The following is an 18332-nucleotide window of genomic DNA, read 5'->3' as shown; positions in this document are numbered from 1 at the left end:
GGGCATCCTGGCCTACCATGGGGGCATCCTGGCCGGCCTCGTGGGCATCCTGGCCTACCATGTGGGCATCCTAGCACACCTCATGGGCATCCTGGCCTACCATGTGGGCATCCTAGCCTGCCTTGTGGGCATCCTGGCCTACCATGTGGGCATCCTGGCCGGCCCCGTGGGCATCCTGGCCTACCATGTGGGCATCCTGGCCCGCCTCGTGGGCATCCTGGCCCGCCTCGTGGGCATCCTGGCCCGCCTCGTGGGCATCCTGGCCCACCGTGTGCCTGTGACCCATACGCTCTGGGTTTCCATCAGGAGCCTAGGGTAGCGGTGCACCTACACGAGTCAAGCTGGCCCTTCTGTCCCTCTCACAGGTCACTGAGCCCCTCTGTGCTCCTTCATTACTGATCCCCGATCTGTGCCTTGGCCTGCTCCTCTCCCCCTCCCACCTGCTACCTCTTCTCCCTCTCCTCCCTCTCCCCTCTTCACTTCATTCCTCCATCTCCTCTCCATCTCTTCCCACTCTACCAATCTCCCTCCATCCCTCTTTCTTTTCCTTTTCCCCCTTTATCTTGCCTTGATCCTCCTCCTTCTTCTGCTCTCTCTCCATCTCTCACTCTCTTTCTTCTTCCAATCTCGCCAAGCCTCTGGATACACCAGCCTAACCCAGGACACACTTTGCATGCAGCATCATCTCCACAATTAGCTAGGAAGCAACATATAAAACTTTAAATATGCTTTGTGGCAACGACAATCAAAACATTTCATTTGTTGTCAATTATTCATGACTTTGAAGGTTCAGAAGGGGTCATTAATATGGAAATCAGTGCAGATGCTAACAAGGTTAGAGTATCTGATTTGAAAGAGAAATCGCTGAGACACATTAAAAAGTGATTTCTTTCTGAGCTGCTTTCTTTCGTTCTCTTCTTTGTTGGTTTTCTGTCATTTTTCACTTTCGCCCCTCCAACTGTTACGTCACAATAGTATTTTATCCGCTTTCTTCTGCTTTCTCTGGTATTCATGAAGCGTTTAATAAGTGTTTAATAAAAGACTGAAAACAGCTCTTTCATCCGTTCTTCTGAGTGCCAAATGCCTTTGATGGAAACCTCTGATAAGTACTTCAGTACATTGTCCATTCACACTGATGTGAAGCAGGACCTGGGAGAGAACACGGTGCACAAAGCCGTGCTGCGTCTGTCCCCTGCACGCCAGCCAATGAGGGTGAACACGCTCACATCCAGCTCCACCATATCTATCTGCAGCTAGGAGAACGACAAGCAGATCGCTACAGGTAACGTGTACAATGGCCTGAAATGAATGGGATTTGTTGTGCTTTTGTGTATTCAGACAGCCACGAAAATAGTCCGTGAACCATACACTAAAACCTTTGTCTGTTTCCTTTGATTTCTGACGCTTTAAAGTACAAACTTTCATAGATGACCCTTGAACTGCAAGTCCTCATGTTGAATAATTTTCTACCACTGTGTACTCATGTAAACTCCAGCAACAAATGCTAAACAAATCATAAAGGCTAATAAACCATCTCACATTCATGGATTTTTGATCTCCACAAATAACAGATCATATGAGTTTAGGACAAGAAAATGTAACATGTTTGATGATACACCTTAGCATTTCTTCTGGTTGAGTCACAGGCAGATATTAACAACAGATCTTAGGAATGTGTCATAGGCCAGGCTGTTAAGAGCCTTGGGTGGGGTGGTGGGGTATGTGTGTGTGTGTGGGGAGGGGGTTTGCTGAGCATTATCAGCTTCGGCTGAGCTCGGCGCCGGCACAGACGACCGTGATGTGTTGTAGGCCAGGTGCAGAAGGAGAACTCTGCAGGCAAAGGCCACGCAGCAATGTGCTCGGATCCGCGATCCGGCATCTGTGTGGTGCGGTGCGGCATCTGCGTGCTGTCAAGCAGTTCCCAGAAACACCCACAGACTCCGAGCGATTGGATCTCAAGCGTGAGCAGGCAGGGGAAAATAAAAACGCCGGAGGTCATGTTGTGCGGAATCGACGAGTGCAGAGGGCGCTGGCTGCCTGTGAAATCAGACCAGAAGTAGAATGAGAGGGAGGTGCCTCCGTGGGTCCTTTGAAACAAGGTGCATGTTAGGAAGCTACATTATGAATTAAAACACAATATCGCAGTACCTCATGCACAAACCATAACCCTCCTTCATATCTTATTGACATAACGTAGTCTCTCCCATATTAGATGTCCGTTTATTTAGTATTCTTAAATTCAGCAGCAAAAAATGTTCAGAGAGCATGAATTCCATCTTTTCTCATTTATTTAAAGTAAATTATTTATGTCAGTGCCCCTCCTTCAATCTATAAAAGAGATGAATGTAAATTTTCCCCCACAAGCTGAGGCAAGAGGCCCTCATTACTTTTAAAAGAAGGCTAATCCATTTAGCTTCTGCATATTGATATGCCAATTATATCTAATTGTAGAGAAGGCATCAGTCAAGGTAATAGGACATAAACAGAGCTGGCCACATTAAGAGCAGGGCATCTTGGGTAATACCGATGATGTTAATTGGGGGGCCAGGCACTCGGGGCAGTGAGGTGTGTGGTACCCACAGCAACCCATCACTCATCAGTACAAGCCACAATGCCGGTCACTGCCCCATACAGGGCCATGTCCATGTATGTCAGCGATGAGACAACGAGGCAGGATCGGTGCATCTGATCTTCAAAACCTTCATTTCAGCCATGTGAGGATGAAGAAAAGTGTTTTGTGATCAGCAAACCCACTGCAATATGCTCAGGATGAATGTTAGACCAGCTGATGCTAAGGTTTCAGTTGCTTTTCTTGGACAGTAAGATGCTTCATGTGATTTCATTCTGTGAGATCATTGGAAACCACGTCAGCAGCAGTGGCTTATTTTCAGCCCAAAAAAACCCATCATATCTCCCCCCCCCGCCGCACCGGGTGAGTCCTGCGTTGCAGAATCACGCATGTGCGCTCAGCACTGATTCCAGGATGCTGATGAAAAGGTGCACGTCCGTGAAGGAATTGTAGAGAGGAACGGGAGCGATGCGCAGGATGTCAGGCTCTCTCATGTCACACTGCGGGACAGGCACAGGAGGGTAAATAAGAGACAGACAGGCAAGACTCATGGCCTCAGACTGATGCTATACGTACAGCAAAGGTGCTAGTAGCAGGAAGTTAGGATGGTATTAGACTTGTATATGAGCTGAGCACAGGTGCAGCATTAGACACTGGACAAGTGTACAACCACTTAGAGGACTGGCAGGCTGGAACCCTTCCTGACAGCTTACATCTGTGGTCTTTAATGCATGTAGTGGCTGCTGTGTTTTAAATGCCACAACGCAGCCCATGTGACCGGGAGCGCATGTGATAGTGTCAGAGGTAGTGCGTCCGGTGTTCGTTATGGAAGGGATATTCCAAAGTCGGAGTCAAAATGCAGGCTGGAGTCAGAAGCCGGAGCGAGCACATACAACGCATGGCGAAGAGACAGTCGTAGTCGAGAAAACAGTCCCAGATGAGCCAAACCGGGCGTCAGGCCAATTAAACAACCAAAGCAGAGAAAGAAAAGACGAAAAGTGATAACCAGGGAACAGGTTAGACCGAAACCAAAACCACAGACAGAAAGAACGCTCAGTGTTTATACCATGCAGGTACAAACACGCAGGTATAAACAGGAGGAAATAAAACAGCAGGTGGAAGAGTGATCAGGGAAGGCAGATGGAATGAGAGAAGTGGGAGGAGCCTAGGAGGAGTGACAGAGGCCGGGAGCTGGGAGGTGTAGTCTGGGTCAGGGGGCAGGACAGTCACCTAGGGTCATATAGAGTATGTCCAGTTCATGACTGTGAGTACATGTGAGTGTCAGACGCAGTATATACTGTGTTCACGATCGTTAGTGCACATGTCAGAAGAAGCATGTGCAGTGATCGTGAGTGGGAGAGTTTGTGAAAGAGTATCAGGAGTATGTCTAGTGCTTGTGATCGGGTGTGTGTGTGTGACAGTGTCAAACAGAGCATGTTCAGTGCTGGTGTGTAACAGTGTCAGACGGCGCGTGTTCAGTGTTTGTGATCGGGTGTGTGTAACAGTGTCAGACGGAGCGTGTTCAGTGTTTGTGGTCGGGTGTGTGTAACAGTGTCAGCAGGAGCGTGTTCAGTGTTTGTGATCGGGTGTGTGTAACAGTGTCAGACGGAGCGTGTTCAGTGTTTGTGATCGGGTGTGTGTAACAGTGTCAGACGGAGCGTGTTCAGTGTTTGTGATCGGGTGTGTGTAACAGTGTCAGACGGAGCGTGTTCAGTGTTTGTGATCGGGTGTGTGTAACAGTGTCAGACGGAGCGTGTTCAGTGTTTGTGATCGGGTGTGTGTAACAGTGTCAGACGGAGCGTGTTCAGTGTTTGTGGTCGGGTGTGTGTAACAGTGTCAGACGGAGCGTGTCTGGTGCTCTGTCCCTCACCGCGACTCCTCTCTTCTCCAGCTCCTTAAAAACGGCACGGATGGGCACAGAGAATGAGAGGGAAAGCTGGCAGCCCCTCTGGGCCGGGTCACTGGGAGTGATGACGCGGACGTAGGGCTTGCCTGGGTCGGCCTCGTCCCGGCTGTAGTGGTACTGGAGCAGGTATTCCAGATAGCCAGTCAACAGCACAGATTTCCTCCTCAGATCTGTCATGGTGGTCTTATTAAAGATCTAATGAAGCCAATTGCCATTTTCAAAACAAAATACAAAAGTAAATATTATAATAAGACATTATTATTATTATTATTATTTTTCATCAGACTTTTTTAATGATAAGGACTAAATTAATAATAGACTGTACTGCAGGTGTGTATTTGAGCCAAAACTGCATCTGATATGAAATCTAAACACGTCTTTTGAATCCTCCACATCTAGTGGAAAATAAACACATATGGTAATGCAAGTCATTGTTGAATATGCTTTTTTAATCGCGTCACCTCCAGACTGGCCTGTAGGGGGCACACCAGGAGAATGGGTTGATTAGATAGTCTGTATCCCTTAACTCCTGGCTGCAGATCCATCACTGTGCAAACAGGGACATCATCAGAGCTCGTGCCAACAGTTATGCTCAAGCTAAAATAGGTTTCACAGTGCAATGAAGTCTTTAACCACAAGAAATCGGTAGCATGCACAGGGTGGTGTTAGAGGTTCATGAGCCCTAACCAGGGAGTGATGTGAACACTCACACTGTGCCTGAATAGTCACACAGGAGCTCTCTGATTGCTTAGATCTTCGAACAGTAAGTAGTGACTTATAAGACAGAAATCGGTCAACAGAGATGTGAAGTGTACACAGTACCATTGGTCATCTGAAATCTAGTCTTCAGGTTGTGCCCCCACCAGCCTAGAAGTCTGAGAGGGAGAGAGAAAGAGAGAGAGAGAGAGAGAGAGAGAGAGAGAGAGAGAGAGAGAGAGAGAGAGAGAGAGAGAAAGTAATTAATAGAATCTTCTCCTTTTTACACATTCTTTAAAATGTGAGCATAAGTGGGCCCCTGGGGGACTGGGTGGTACACGACACTCACGCAGGTTTGACTGTGTCCGTATGCTTCTCGTGTACATACGCTCCTGCCAAGCCACCAGCTCCAGAGTTCATGTACTGAACACAACAGAGAGAAATGACCGTACTGAGCACAGTACAGATCCAAGCACATATTTACCAAAACAAAGAAACTACTATAACACATATTCCAGATCACAGAACATGCTGAACACAGTACATTACCAATACACACTAGCACTGAGCACAGCACACAGAAGCAGCAGACGGACCTTATATGTGCACCAGCAGGCGAAGTCGACCCCCCAGTCATGTAGCTGTAGCTCCACATTACCCACTGCATGTGCACAGTCAAAGGCCACATAGCAGCCCTACACACACACACACACACACACACACACACACACACACACTTACAAAAACACACATTTAACACTCCCAAGAAAACTGAACTTCAGCCTAAATCACTAGCTTTTACGTATCTATCTGAAACACAGTGGTGTGGAGGCTTAGTTTCTAGACGCTTCTGTTTCACTTCACTGCCAACGTCAGTCCCCTTCATTTAGTCAACATCCCGGGCCAATTTTGCAGAGGAAAACACACAGCTTGAGCACTGAGTCTGCGCTGTAGAGTGCATTGTGATGTCACCTGGGCGTGGCCTGCTCTGGTGATAGCCTCCATATCGAACAGCTGGCCAGTGTAGTACTGGACTCCGCTGAGCATCACCACAGCGATGGAGGCTCCCTCTTGCTCGATTTTGGACAAAATGTCCTCTGTCCTGAGGGTGTCCTCCCCCTAATGTGGACCAGGGAACATAATCACATCATTGTTTTTGGTAGAGTAAACAACAGACTAAATAGGTCATAAGAAAGTGGAGTGTTACCTGTCTGGGTTTAAGGAAGATGCTGCTTTTGCTGGGTTCAAACCCTCGTAGTTGTATCTGAGACTTCACCGCATACTATAAAACGCACACACATAAACACACATATCCTGTTGCATTTCTGTCTTTATAAAATGTTAACACTCGTAATGTACCCTGTGAGAAAGTAGGTATGAGAATGTTAGCATCTTGGCTGCTCTGACAAGCGTTGCAAAGCTGTGTAGAGATGATGTTTAGAGTCCTTTCTCCTGCTAAATGATAGTCTGATATAAATAACAATCAAAAGAAGCAGGCTGACAAACAATTTGTTCTCATAACAATTTGGTAACTTTAGCAGCCAGTAACCTCCATGGGTCTTTCCAACCGGCAGACAACAAGCAAATGTTGGCTAGCTAGCAAGACAATTTGACAGATTAAAATACATATCAGTGTCTTAAAATAATGAACTCATCTTTATCTACAAAAACTGGCCAATGCAACATTTTAATTGAAAAATACTTAATTTAAAATGATGTGATGCTACCACATGGCGCGATGCATGAAATTTTACATTTACATGGCATCAACTGTGAGCTTTATCACCATCAAAGGTTTTACATGTGTAAGGCTGATTCAGGGAGCATCTTGTGTCGTCTTTTGGTAGTGTCACCTACTTTCATGACACTTGGCATGATGCTTTTTTAAGAAAGTTAGCACACATATTTTTCTTTGCATTTTCTTTATGTGTAACGTGGCGTGATTGTGAGCCGGATGCACACTCTGAGAAGAGCGTGATTTATTAAGGGCAACTCTATATTCAGAGTCGTTAGTACGGTCCAGGGTCAGTGAGCCAACACGTAGAGTCCGGGAATACGTAATAAACCAAAAACAATGACACACGATGACCAACAGGGATCAGCCTATAACACAGAGGCCAGGATAAACAAAAGTTAGAATTAACACAAGCTATCACGAACAAGGCATGGAGTACAAACAGGCTTCGCCTCACACAAGGTTAGTCTGAACACACAGACTCTAGAATTACAATGACCAGCAAACACGGTCTAACAATGCACAGGTGATAACTAATGAAAGGCACGGAACCACAACAAGGAAGCAAAGCAAAACAAAGACACGAGCCTGGGAAACCATGGAGACAGGGACGCTAGGGGGCGCCAACCGGGACTTTATGTTTACAAAGCAAAGTGGTGCTTAGTGAGAGTCAGGGAGTGTTGGGAGGAGGGTCGGAAAGGTTCTGCTTACATGGTCAGACGGAAAGGCCCTGTCTTCCAGGAGGATTTTGTGCCGTTTTGCTGTGGGTTTGTAAAAAGCAAGCTGAGGGGGAAGAGAAAGGACTTTGAGAACAGGACTGCGGACTACTTCTGGTTTATTATTACCACAGATACTTACCATCAGAAGGTGAAGATTGACTGTCAAACCATTCATCAAGGCAACCTCTTCTGGTTTAGCACCTTATTATACACACACACACACACAATAAAGTTAGCAGTAACGCTGCTACGCCTTATTCTATTAGAATGGTATACAATAAGAAATTCAAGAAAAATCGTAGTTTCATTTTATGCTCCATACAAGCCTAGTTTGGGACATTTTTGCATTATATATCTTACAGCAGAAGCATTCACTTAATAATAATAAATATAATAATAATAATAATAATAACCGATTATTATTATAATATTCTATACATTCATTTATTAATAATTCATTACCAACAATGTTTGCCATGAGGGCCTCTAGGTTGTTTTCGGCCCATGCCCAAGGTCGCGACCCCATCACATGACCATGGGCGCCTCTGTAAACAACCATCTCAGGTTAGCCTGGCTCAGAAGGTTCAGCGATATTAGGAAAGTCATGGCTGAAAACTACAGCTAAAACAAATGGATGATTTATAAGGTGTGTGACACAGCAAGATCATTTTAGATTTAATAGGTTTAGACTTTAAGTAATGAAGGACTGCACTGTTGTGTATGAAGTGTTCCACAGTATACTGTGTATGAAGTGTTCCATTGTGGACTGTGTATGAAGTGTTCCATTGTGGACTGTGTATGAAGTGTTCCACAGTATAGTGTGTATGAAGTGTTCCATTGTGGAGTGTGTATGAAGTGTTCCATTGTGGAGTGTGTATGAAGTGTTCCACAGTATAGTGTGTATGAAGTGTTTCACAGTATAATGTGTATGAAGTGTTCAATTGTGGAGTGTGTATGAAGTGTTCCATTGTGGAGTGTGTATGAAGTGTTCCACAGTATACTGTGTATGAAGTGTTTCACAGTATAATGTGTATGAAGTGTTCAATTGTGGAGTGTGTATGAAGTGTTCCATTGTGGACTGTGTATGAAGTGTTCCATTGTGGAGTGTGTATGAAGTGTTCCACAGTATACTGTGTATGAAGTGTTCCACAGTATACTGTATATGTAGTGTTCCATTGTGGAGTGTGTATGAAGTGTTCCATTGTGGAGTGTGTATGAAGTGTTCCACAGTATACTGTGTATGAAGTGTTCCATTGTGGAGTGTGTATGAAGTGTTCCACAGTATAATGTGTATGAAGTGTTCCATTGTGGAGTGTGTATGAAGTGTTCCACAGTATAGTGTGTATGAAGTGTTCAATTGTGGAGTGTGTATGAAGTGTTCCATTGTGGAGTGTGTATGAAGTGTTCCACAGTATACTGTGTATGAAGTGTTTCACAGTATAATGTGTATGAAGTGTTCAATTGTGGAGTGTGTATGAAGTGTTCCATTGTGGACTGTGTATGAAGTGTTCCATTGTGGAGTGTGTATGAAGTGTTCCACAGTATACTGTGTATGAAGTGTTCCACAGTATACTGTATATGTAGTGTTCCATTGTGGAGTGTGTATGAAGTGTTCCATTGTGGAGTGTGTATGAAGTGTTCCACAGTATACTGTGTATGAAGTGTTCCATTGTGGAGTGTGTATGAAGTGTTCCACAGTATAATGTGTATGAAGTGTTCCATTGTGGAGTGTGTATGAAGTGTTCCACAGTATAGTGTGTATGAAGTGTTCAATTGTGGAGTGTGTATGAAGTGTTCCATTGTGGAGTGTGTATGAAGTGTTCCACAGTATACTGTGTATGAAGTGTTTCACAGTATAATGTGTATGAAGTGTTCAATTGTGGAGTGTGTATGAAGTGTTCCATTGTGGACTGTGTATGAAGTGTTCCATTGTGGAGTGTGTATGAAGTGTTCCACAGTATACTGTGTATGAAGTGTTCCACAGTATACTGTATATGTAGTGTTCCATTGTGGAGTGTGTATGAAGTGTTCCATTGTGGAGTGTGTATGAAGTGTTCCACAGTATACTGTGTATGAAGTGTTCCATTGTGGAGTGTGTATGAAGTGTTCCACAGTATAATGTGTATGAAGTGTTCCATTGTGGAGTGTGTATGAAGTGTTCCACAGTATAGTGTGTATGAAGTGTTCCATTGTGGACTGTGTATGAAGTGTTCCAAAGTATAATGTGTATGAAGTGTTCCACAGTATACTGTGTATGTAGTGTTCCATTGTGGAGTGTGTATGAAGTGTTCCAAAGTATAATGTGTATGAAGTGTTCCATTGTGAACTGTGTATGAAGTGTTCCACAGTATACTGTGTATGAAGTGTTCCATTGTGGAGTGTGCATGAAGTGTTCCACAGTATACTGTGTATGAAGTGTTCCACAGTATAGTGTGTATGAAGTGTTCCACAGTATAGTGTGTATGAAGTGTTCCATTGTGGAGTGTGTATGAAGCGTTCCATTGTGGAGTGTGTATGAAGTGTTCCATTGTGGAGTGTGTATGAAGTGTTCCACAGTATACTGTGTATGAAGTGTTCCACAGTATAGTGTGTATGAAGTGTTCCATTGTGGAGTGTGTATGAAGCGTTCCATTGTGGAGTGTGTATGAAGTGTTCCATTGTGGAGTGTGTATGAAGTGTTCCATTGTGGAGTGTGTATGAAGTGTTCCACAGTATACTGTGTATGAAGTGTTCCACAGTATACTGTATATGTAGTGTTCCATTGTGGAGTGTGTATGAAGTGTTCCATTGTGGAGTGTGTATGAAGTGTTCCACAGTATAATGTGTATGAAGTGTTCCATTGTGGAGTGTGTATGAAGTGTTCCACAGTATAATGTGTATGAAGTGTTCCACAGTATACTGTATATGTAGTGTTCCATTGTGGAGTGTGTATGAAGTGTTCCATTGTGGAGTGTGTATGAAGTGTTCCACAGTATAGTGTGTATGAAGTGTTCCATTGTGGAGTGTGTATGAAGTGTTCCACAGTATAATGTGTATGAAGTGTTCCACAGTATACTGTGTATGAAGTGTTCCACAGTATACTGTATATGTAGTGTTCCATTGTGGAGTGTGTATGAAGTGTTCCACAGTATAATGTGTATGAAGTGTTCCATTGTGGACTGTGTATGAAGTGTTCCACAGTATACTGTGTATGAAGTGTTCCATTGTGGAGTGTGTATGAAGTGTTCCACAGTATACTGTGTATGTAGTGTTCCATTGTGGAGTGTGTATGAAGTGTTCCATTGTGGACTGTGTATGAAGTGTTCCAAAGTATAATGTGTATGAAGTGTTCCATTGTGAACTGTGTATGAAGTGTTCCACAGTATACTGTGTATGAAGTGTTCCATTGTGGAGTGTGCATGAAGTGTTCCACAGTATACTGTGTATGAAGTGTTCCAAAGTATACTGTGTATGAAGTGTTCCATTGTGGAGTGTGTATGAAGTGTTCCACAGTATACTGTGTATGAAGTGTTCCATTGTGGAGTGTGTATGAAGTGTTCCACAGTATAGTGTGTATGAAGTGTTCCATTGTGGACTGTGTATGAAGTGTTCCACAGTACACTGTGTATGAAGTGTTCCACAGTATACTGCGTATGAAGTGTTCCATTGTGGAGTGTGTATGAAGCGTTCCATTGTGGAGTGTGTATGAAGTGTTCCATTGTGGAGTGTGTATGAAGTGTTCCATTGTGGAGTGTGTATGAAGTGTTCCACAGTATAATGTGTATGAAGTGTTCCATTGTGGACTGTGTATGAAGTGTTCCACAGTATACTGTGTATGAAGTGTTCCACAGTATACTGTGTATGAAGTGTTCCATTGTGGAGTGTGTATGAAGTGTTCCACAGTATACTGTGTATGAAGTGTTCCACAGTATACTGTGTATGAAGTCTTCCATTGTGGAGTGTGTATGAAGTGTTCCACAGTATACTGTGTATGAAGTGTTCCACAGTATACTGTGTATGAAGTGTTCCATTGTGGAGTGTGTATGAAGCGTTCCATTGTGGAGTGTGTATGAAGTGTTCCATTGTGGAGTGTGTATGAAGTGTTCCACAGTATACTGTGTATGAAGTGTTCCATTGTGGAGTGTGTATGAAGTGTTCCATTGTGGAGTGTGTATGAAGTGTTCCATTGTGGAGTGTGTATGAAGTGTTCCATTGTGGAGTGTGTATGAAGTGTTCCACAGTATACTGTGTATGAAGTGTTCCATTGTGGAGTGTGTATGAAGTGTTCCATTGTGGAGTGTGTATGAAGTGTTCCACAGTATACTGTGTATGAAGTGTTCCATTGTGGAGTGTGTATGAAGTGTTCCACAGTATACTGTGTATGAAGTGTTCCATTGTGGAGTGTGTATGAAGTGTTCCATTGTGGACTGTGTATGAAGTGTTCCAAAGTATAATGTGTATGAAGTGTTCCACAGTATACTGTGTATGTAGTGTTCCATTGTGGAGTGTGTATGAAGTGTTCCATTGTGGACTGTGTATGAAGTGTTCCAAAGTATAATGTGTATGAAGTGTTCCATTGTGAACTGTGTATGAAGTGTTCCACAGTATACTGTGTATGAAGTGTTCCATTGTGGAGTGTGCATGAAGTGTTCCACAGTATAGTGTGTATGAAGTGTTCCATTGTGGAGTGTGTATGAAGCGTTCCATTGTGGAGTGTGTATGAAGTGTTCCATTGTGGAGTGTGTATGAAGTGTTCCATTGTGGAGTGTGTATGAAGTGTTCCACAGTATACTGTGTATGAAGTGTTCCACAGTATACTGTATATGTAGTGTTCCATTGTGGAGTGTGTATGAAGTGTTCCATTGTGGAGTGTGTATGAAGTGTTCCACAGTATAATGTGTATGAAGTGTTCCATTGTGGACTGTGTATGAAGTGTTCCACAGTATAATGTGTATGAAGTGTTCCATTGTGGACTGTGTATGAAGTGTTCCACAGTATACTGTGTATGAAGTGTTCCATTGTGGAGTGTGTATAAAGTGTTCCACAGTATACTGTGTATGAAGTGTTCCACAGTATACTGTATATGTAGTGTTCCATTGTGGAGTGTGTATGAAGTGTTCCATTGTGGAGTGTGTATGAAGTGTTCCACAGTATAATGTGTATGAAGTGTTCCATTGTGGACTGTGTATGAAGTGTTCCACAGTATACTGTGTATGAAGTGTTCCACAGTGTCGTGTGTATGAAGTGTTCCATTGTGGAGTGTGTATGAAGCGTTCCATTGTGGAGTGTGTATGAAGTGTTCCATTGTGGAGTGTGTATGAAGTGTTCCATTGTGGAGTGTGTATGAAGTGTTCCACAGTATAATGTGTATGAAGTGTTCCATTGTGGACTGTGTATGAAGTGTTCCACAGTATACTGTGTATGAAGTGTTCCACAGTATACTGTGTATGAAGTGTTCCATTGTGGAGTGTGTATGAAGTGTTCCACAGTATACTGTGTATGAAGTGTTCCACAGTATACTGTGTATGAAGTCTTCCATTGTGGAGTGTGTATGAAGTGTTCCACAGTATACTGTGTATGAAGTGTTCCACAGTATACTGTGTATGAAGTGTTCCATTGTGGAGTGTGTATGAAGCGTTCCATTGTGGAGTGTGTATGAAGTGTTCCATTGTGGAGTGTGTATGAAGTGTTCCACAGTATACTGTGTATGAAGTGTTCCATTGTGGAGTGTGTATGAAGCGTTCCATTGTGGAGTGTGTATGAAGTGTTCCATTGTGGAGTGTGTATGAAGTGTTCCACAGTATACTGTGTATGAAGTGTTCCACAGTATACTGTGTATGAAGTGTTCCATTGTGGAGTGTGTATGAAGTGTTCCACAGTATACTGTGTATGAAGTGTTCCATTGTGGACTGTGTATGAAGTGTTCCACAGTATACTGTGTATGAAGTGTTCCATTGTGGACTGTGTATGAAGCGTTCCATTGTGGAGTGTGTATGAAGTGTTCCATTGTGGAGTGTGTATGAAGTGTTCCATTGTGGAGTGTGTATGAAGTGTTCCACAGTATACTGTGTATGAAGTGTTCCATTGTGGACTGTGTATGAATTGTTCCAAAGTATACTGTGTATGAAGTGTTCCACAGTATACTGCGTATGAAGTGTTCCATTGTGGAGTGTGTATTAAGCGTTCCATTGTGGAGTGTGTATGAAGTGTTCCATTGTGGAGTGTGTATGAAGTGTTCCATTGTGGAGTGTGTATGAAGTGTTCCATTGTGGAGTGTGTATGAAGTGTTCCATTGTGGACTGTGTATGAAGTGTTCCACAGTATAGTGTGTATGAAGTGTTCCATTGTGGACTGTGTATGAAGTGTTCCACAGTGTCGTGTGTATGTAGTGTTCCATTGTGGAGTGTGTATGAAGTGTTTCATTATGGAGTGTGTATGAAGTGTTCCACAGTATAATGTGTATGAAGTGTTCCATTGTGGAGTGTGTATGAAGTGTTCCACAGTATACTGTGTATGAAGTGTTCCACAGTATACTGTGTATGAAGTGTTCCACAGTATACTGTGTATGAAGTGTTTCACAGTATACTGTGTATGAAGTGTTCAATTGTGGACTGTGTATGAAGTGTTCCACAGTATAGTGTGTATGAAGTGTTCCATTGTGGAGTGTGTATAAAGTGTTCCACAGTATACTGTGTATGAAGTGTTCCATTGTGGAGTGTGTATGAAGCGTTCCATTGTGGAGTGTGTATAAAGTGTTCCATTGTGGAGTGTGTATGAAGTGTTCCATTGTGGAGTGTGTATGAAGTGTTCCACAGTATACTGTGTATGAAGTGTTCCACAGTATACTGTGTATGAAGTGTTCCACAGTATACTGTGTATGAAGTGTTCCATTGTGGAGTGTGTATGAAGTGTTCCATTGTGGACTGTGTATGAAGTGTTCCACAGTATACTGTGTATGAAGTGTTTCACAGTATAATGTGTATGAAGTGTTCAATTGTGGACTGTGTATGAAGTGTTCCACAGTATAGTGTGTATGAAGTGTTCCATTGTGGAGTGTGTATAAAGTGTTCCACAGTATACTGTGTATGAAGTGTTCCATTGTGGAGTGTGTATGAAGCGTTCCATTGTGGAGTGTGTATAAAGTGTTCCATTGTGGAGTGTGTATAAAGTGTTCCATTGTGGAGTGTGTATGAAGTGTTCCACAGTATACTGTGTATGAAGTGTTCCACAGTATACTGTGTATGAAGTGTTCCATTGTGGAGTGTGTATGAAGTGTTCCATTGTGGAGTGTGTATGAAGCGTTCCATTGTGGAGTGTGTATGAAGTGTTCCATTGTGGAGTGTGTATGAAGTGTTCCATTGTGGCTTACGTTTTTGCCCACTTCTCCAACTCCTCATCAATGTACTTTTTGGTATTTTTAGGCTGCAGTCCTAGAGAGTTGCCCACAAAGTAAATGCACTCTTCCGATCCATCCCTGAGGGTCAGGTCAGCTGTTGGGTTGGGAGTGGGGTTATTATGTCTCTTGAGTGGTCACCAAATTATTACATTTACATTTATGGAATTTAGCAGAGCGACTTACAAAAGTGCTTTGTCATCTACTCATAGAATGAACCCTACCCAGTACAACAGTAAGATACTCCTAGATACGCGATTCAGCACTATACATAGAAAGAATTACCAAATGAGCATTACAGCTGTATTATTATTATTGTTGTTTTAGCTGTATTATAATTATAGCTGTATCATTATTGTTTTAGCTGTATTATAATTATAGCTGTATTATTATTGTTTCAGCTGTATTATAATTATAGCTGTATTATTATTGTTTTAGCTGTATTATAATTATAGCTGTATTATTGTTTTAGCTGTATTATAATTATAGCTGTATTATTATTGTTTTAGCTGTAATATAATTATAGCTGTATTATTATTGTTTTAGCTGTATTATAATTATAGCTGTATCATTATTGTTTTAGCTGTATTATAATTATAGCAGTATTATTATTATTGTTTCAGCTGTATTATAATTATAGCTGTATTACTGTTTTAGCTGTATTATAATTATAGCAGTATTATTATTATTGTTTCAGCTGTATTATAATTATAGCTGTATTACTGTGTTAGCTGTATTATAATTATAGCTGTATTACTGTTTTAGCTGTATTATAATTATAGCTGTATTACTGTGTTAGCTGTATTATAATTATAACTAGGGACTGCAGAGAGGCTGTGGAGAAAATCTCAGATTCAGACCTCAGCTCATACAAGTCTCTCCTTTCCAAGTTCTCACTGGGAGTAACATTGGCAAAGTCATCCTACTACAGAGAGAAATTCGAATCATCATCATCTGATCCACGCAAGCTCTTTGCTATTTTTTCTTCTCTCCTTAATCCCCCCCCCCCCCCCCCCCCCCCCCCCATCTCTTATTCCGGAGGATTTTACCACCTTCTTTGAGAAGGTTGCGGCAATCTGCCAGTCCTTTTCCTCTGTTTCCACTCTTCTAACCAATGTGCATTCCCCAACATCCAACTCTCTGACTTCTTTTTCTCCTCTCTCCTCAGATGAAATTCTTCAACTCCTGACTTCCAGCAATCTGACTACATTTCCACTGGATCCAATTCCTTCCGCTCTGTTACAGACAATCGCAAGAGATCTGCTTCCTTTCATCTCTGTCATCATCAACAACTCCTTATCTTCTGGATACGTGCCTACTGCATTCAAAACCACCAGGGAGGTACCAATCCTCAAGGATTCCCCACTCGATGGCTCTAATGTTACCAACTACAGACCGGTATCACTTCTCTCTTTCCTCTCAAAAGCCCTCAAACGAGCAGTTTATAATCAATTGTCTCCAGCTGCATGATCCCAATCAGTCTGGCTACAAACCGGCACATTCTACTGAAACGGCCCTCATAGTGGTGACTGAGAAACTCCATGCCGCTAAAGCTGCCAAACAGCTTTAGTACTTATTGTAGGGTATTATATATGTTGTTTGACAAACTCTAGCACTTATTGTTTATTGCACTTATCATTGTTTAAGATAGAACTTATGTATTTTGCTCTTCTAGGTATCAGCATTCATCCCTGTATTCTACAGTATTCTAGTTCATTGGTACGTCTAATTCTAACCTACTGTTCTGTACTAGGATATATTCTTTGAGTAAACGACAAAGCACTTTTATAAGTCGCTCTGGGTAAGAGCATCTGCTAAATGCCGTAAATGTAAATTATAGCTGTATTATTATTTTTGTTTTAGCTGTATTATAATTTGGGCTTTAGCAGCCTCTCCTGATCCTCACATGTGGTGCACTCAACCCCCACACCCCCCCATCTAAAATATGTATTCCTAAATTTCACAAAATATGTACAAAAAATGAGGCATACTGCACAACTTTTGTTGCTGGATCAGCAAAATCCAACTGAGCAATTAGCAAAATAAATGTTAGAAATAAGTTAAACAAAAATCCTATTGATACAGAGGTTATGCCGAATGGCATACATGAAATCAGTTGAGCAGTTGGAGTGCACATTTAGCGGTGGTGCACTCACATGGTGGAAGATCGGCTACTGTAGGGACCAGGAACTCCTGTCGTAAATGCTGCAGGTCGTCATGCAGGTCGAGGTGAGCGGCAACCTCCCGCGACGTAGCGCTGCAGCCCAGCTGCTCGGACACCGTCTCGATCATTTCTCGCGGGGAGCCCGTTGGTAAACGTGCCATGGCTGGTCTGGACAGCAATGAGCACATGTTACCCATATGATCGGTGAATAAATATATTTATGACTGGGGCAAAGCACTCTTATTAAAGTCATCCAGCCCTGCGCTACCAACACCACAGCTCAGCTACAGCAGACTAGAGTTCCAACCTTCAGAATGAGGTTTGTCTTATTTCACTCAACAGATCCAAGGGAGATTAGAGAATGTAGGGGGGTACCCTATTTCCTCCCCAGCATAAACTCATTTTTGCATTTTTTTTAATTGTTAAATTGGCTTTTAAACAACACTATTAACCCTTTTCACCAGAAGCTGTTACATTTTTTCTATACATTATATTAACCAAAATGAGTTTACCCACCTGAGTTTGTGCTGAAATTTAAAAAGAATACTGTCCTAGTTTAGAAGCAGTGCTTCATCCAGTTGCAAATGTGATGGCATACTTTTAAAGGTGACCTTTTACCTCAAATGTAAATATTGCAAATAAGATAATGATTGACAAAGATTAGTAGGGCCACAGAGATGTCTTCTGTCATCTCTCCAAAAATCTCTGCCCTTTATTTTCAGATTTCACTATCCACATTACAAATATATCAGGGAATAAATGCATCAAAATTATTTTCTAACGTGTTTAATTGGAAAACTATCAAAGGATATTGCTATACCGACACTTTTTATAATGCCCTTATTTTTGAAAAATAGCTGTGAATAAATCCGGTGTGCAAGAGCTGGGAAGTGGATTTACTCTTACAGACTGGGAATGGTAAATGCTGGACTTTACAATAAATCGAAGCAAATTGAAATTTCAACTGTGTTGAGAGAAGAACAAAACAGTGCCACCTTGGAAGAGAATAGTAACAAACAACAGTGCAACAGTGTAAATACAATAAATACGGACAACAATACAACAGTGTAAATATAATAAACACAGACAACAGTACAACATTGTAAATATAATAAATACAGACAACAGTACAACAGTGTAAATATAATAAACACAGACAACAGTACAACAT

General features: G+C 42.2%; 1 protein-coding gene across 3 annotated transcripts; it reads right to left on the bottom strand.

Moving 5' to 3' along the window:
- Positions 1-2277: 2277 nt before the first annotated feature.
- On the bottom strand, positions 2278-17750 carry kynu (kynureninase). Of its 3 annotated transcripts, none has more exons than XM_035532729.1 (14): positions 17678-17750; positions 17154-17329; positions 14974-15094; positions 8088-8170; positions 7765-7826; positions 7618-7689; positions 6379-6453; positions 6144-6290; positions 5768-5866; positions 5521-5594; positions 5298-5350; positions 4937-5022; positions 4440-4670; positions 2278-3069 (listed from the first exon to the last, which is right to left on the bottom strand). In XM_035532729.1, exons 2-14 carry the CDS (start codon positions 17320-17322, stop codon positions 2953-2955), a joined length of 1389 nt encoding a protein of 462 aa, XP_035388622.1. In that variant the 5' UTR covers positions 17323-17329; positions 17678-17750; the 3' UTR covers positions 2278-2952. The 3 variants fall into 3 exon arrangements, with proteins under 3 accessions (XP_035388622.1, XP_035388628.1, XP_035388614.1); XM_035532735.1 differs by having other exon boundaries at positions 17154-17324; positions 17678-17695; XM_035532721.1 differs by lacking the exon at positions 17678-17750 and having other exon boundaries at positions 17154-17474.
- Between the last annotated feature and the right edge of the window lie 582 nt (positions 17751-18332).

This window comes from Electrophorus electricus, chromosome 1, assembly GCF_013358815.1.
Source record: "Electrophorus electricus isolate fEleEle1 chromosome 1, fEleEle1.pri, whole genome shotgun sequence".
NCBI lineage: Eukaryota > Metazoa > Chordata > Actinopteri > Gymnotiformes > Gymnotidae > Electrophorus > Electrophorus electricus.
Note: the sequence above shows the minus strand (reverse complement) of the source record. Positions and strands in the feature narration are given on the sequence as shown.